Below are 1,205 nucleotides of genomic sequence, written 5' to 3'. Positions count from 1 at the left end.
TGCCTCTAAGCCCTCCCTGTGGCCTGCAGTACCTCCTGTCCTGAGCCACCGCAGCAAACACCAAGGCACTTTTCCAGTGGAAACATATCCATCCCTGTCCCTGCAATAGCAGACCTCATCCCTATTTGCCTTGATTCCAGAGAAAGAGGTCCGTTCCTCCAGACATCCTGCACCACACCTGAGCACACCTGGGAAAAAGGACGGTTCACACTCCCAGAAGCCACAGCCCGCATGGCTACTCTTGATTTATTAAAGGCCACTGTTGGCTTGATCGGGTTCAGATCCACAGTTATTCTTTACTCCACCATGTTGCTGTTTCCTCTCAGGGTTCTTTGAAGGAAGAAGCTCTTCAGGGAAGGATCAAGTGAAGCAGTCACCAAAACAGGGAAGCTAGCAGATGGCTCACACTGTCCCGACTCCATGAAGAGACATTAGGCACAGGCCTGGGACACCTGCCCAGCCCCCTGCACCTCCTTGGGCAACAGGCCCTAAAAGGCCCGACTGGCCAAGGAGCCCCTGCCAGCTGTTCCTGCCAAGGGTGGGAGAAGGGCCAAAGTGTTCTTAGGACTCCCATTCATCCTCATCCTCGTCTCCTGCTGGCTGCTGTGGGGGTGGCAGTGGTGGGATGGAGTCTGACATGCGAGAGAAGGCTCCGCCAGGCCCCTCACTTGTTCCAGTGCCAGGCCCTTTTCCAGAAATACCTGGGAGGGAGAGGCAATGAGAGAGAGGGGTGGAGCAGGCAGTGGGACACCACTTCACCAGCCCCTGAAGATAGATAATGGGTAAGGTGCCTACCTTTGCGCCTCATGACGAGTTTGTTGAAGAGATCTGACATCAAGTCCCCACCTTGGCTGGTGGCTCTCACTGTGGTGGGAAAGTGACAGATGAGGAAAGTATGAGGTCAGGAATTGTTACACACTCCAGGCTCACTTGCCTCCGGCAGCACACCCACACCTGTTCTCCAGCCATGCGCTGGTTATAAGCTCTTAGAGCTTTGATATAGCCAAAGGCCCAGTCTTGGCTTGATGGCTCAGTTCTCAGCCTCACTGTATAGAGGAAGACACAAGCTCAGAGAGGGCAGGCTGTTGCTACTCAGTCACAAAGCAAGTCAGAAGGAGATCCAGGATGCAAACCCAAGACTTCTGAGTGCTGGGTACTAAGACTTTACACACGGGTTACCTGGGATGCAAACCCAGGACTTCTGA

At 54.0% G+C, this 1,205-nt stretch overlaps 1 protein-coding gene across 4 annotated transcripts in view; it reads right to left on the bottom strand.

The window, feature by feature from the left end:
• Positions 1-211: 211 nt before the first annotated feature.
• Washc1 (WASH complex subunit 1) overlaps positions 212-1,205 on the bottom strand; it is a 15,483-nt gene continuing 14,489 nt past the window's right edge. For all 4 annotated transcript variants that reach the window (XM_031368622.1, XM_031368624.1, XM_031368621.1 and 1 more), the window contains exons 10-11: positions 796-864; positions 212-701 (exon numbers count right to left, since the gene is read on the bottom strand). In XM_031368622.1, coding sequence (XP_031224482.1) covers positions 562-701; positions 796-864 — 209 coding nt within the window. In that variant the 3' untranslated portion in view covers positions 212-561. The remainder of the gene's footprint in view (positions 702-795; positions 865-1,205) is intronic.

The sequence above is a fragment of the Mastomys coucha genome, unplaced genomic scaffold (assembly GCF_008632895.1).
Source record: "Mastomys coucha isolate ucsf_1 unplaced genomic scaffold, UCSF_Mcou_1 pScaffold14, whole genome shotgun sequence".
Classification (NCBI taxonomy): domain Eukaryota; kingdom Metazoa; phylum Chordata; class Mammalia; order Rodentia; family Muridae; genus Mastomys; species Mastomys coucha.
This window is presented reverse-complemented; position numbering and strand designations above follow the sequence as displayed.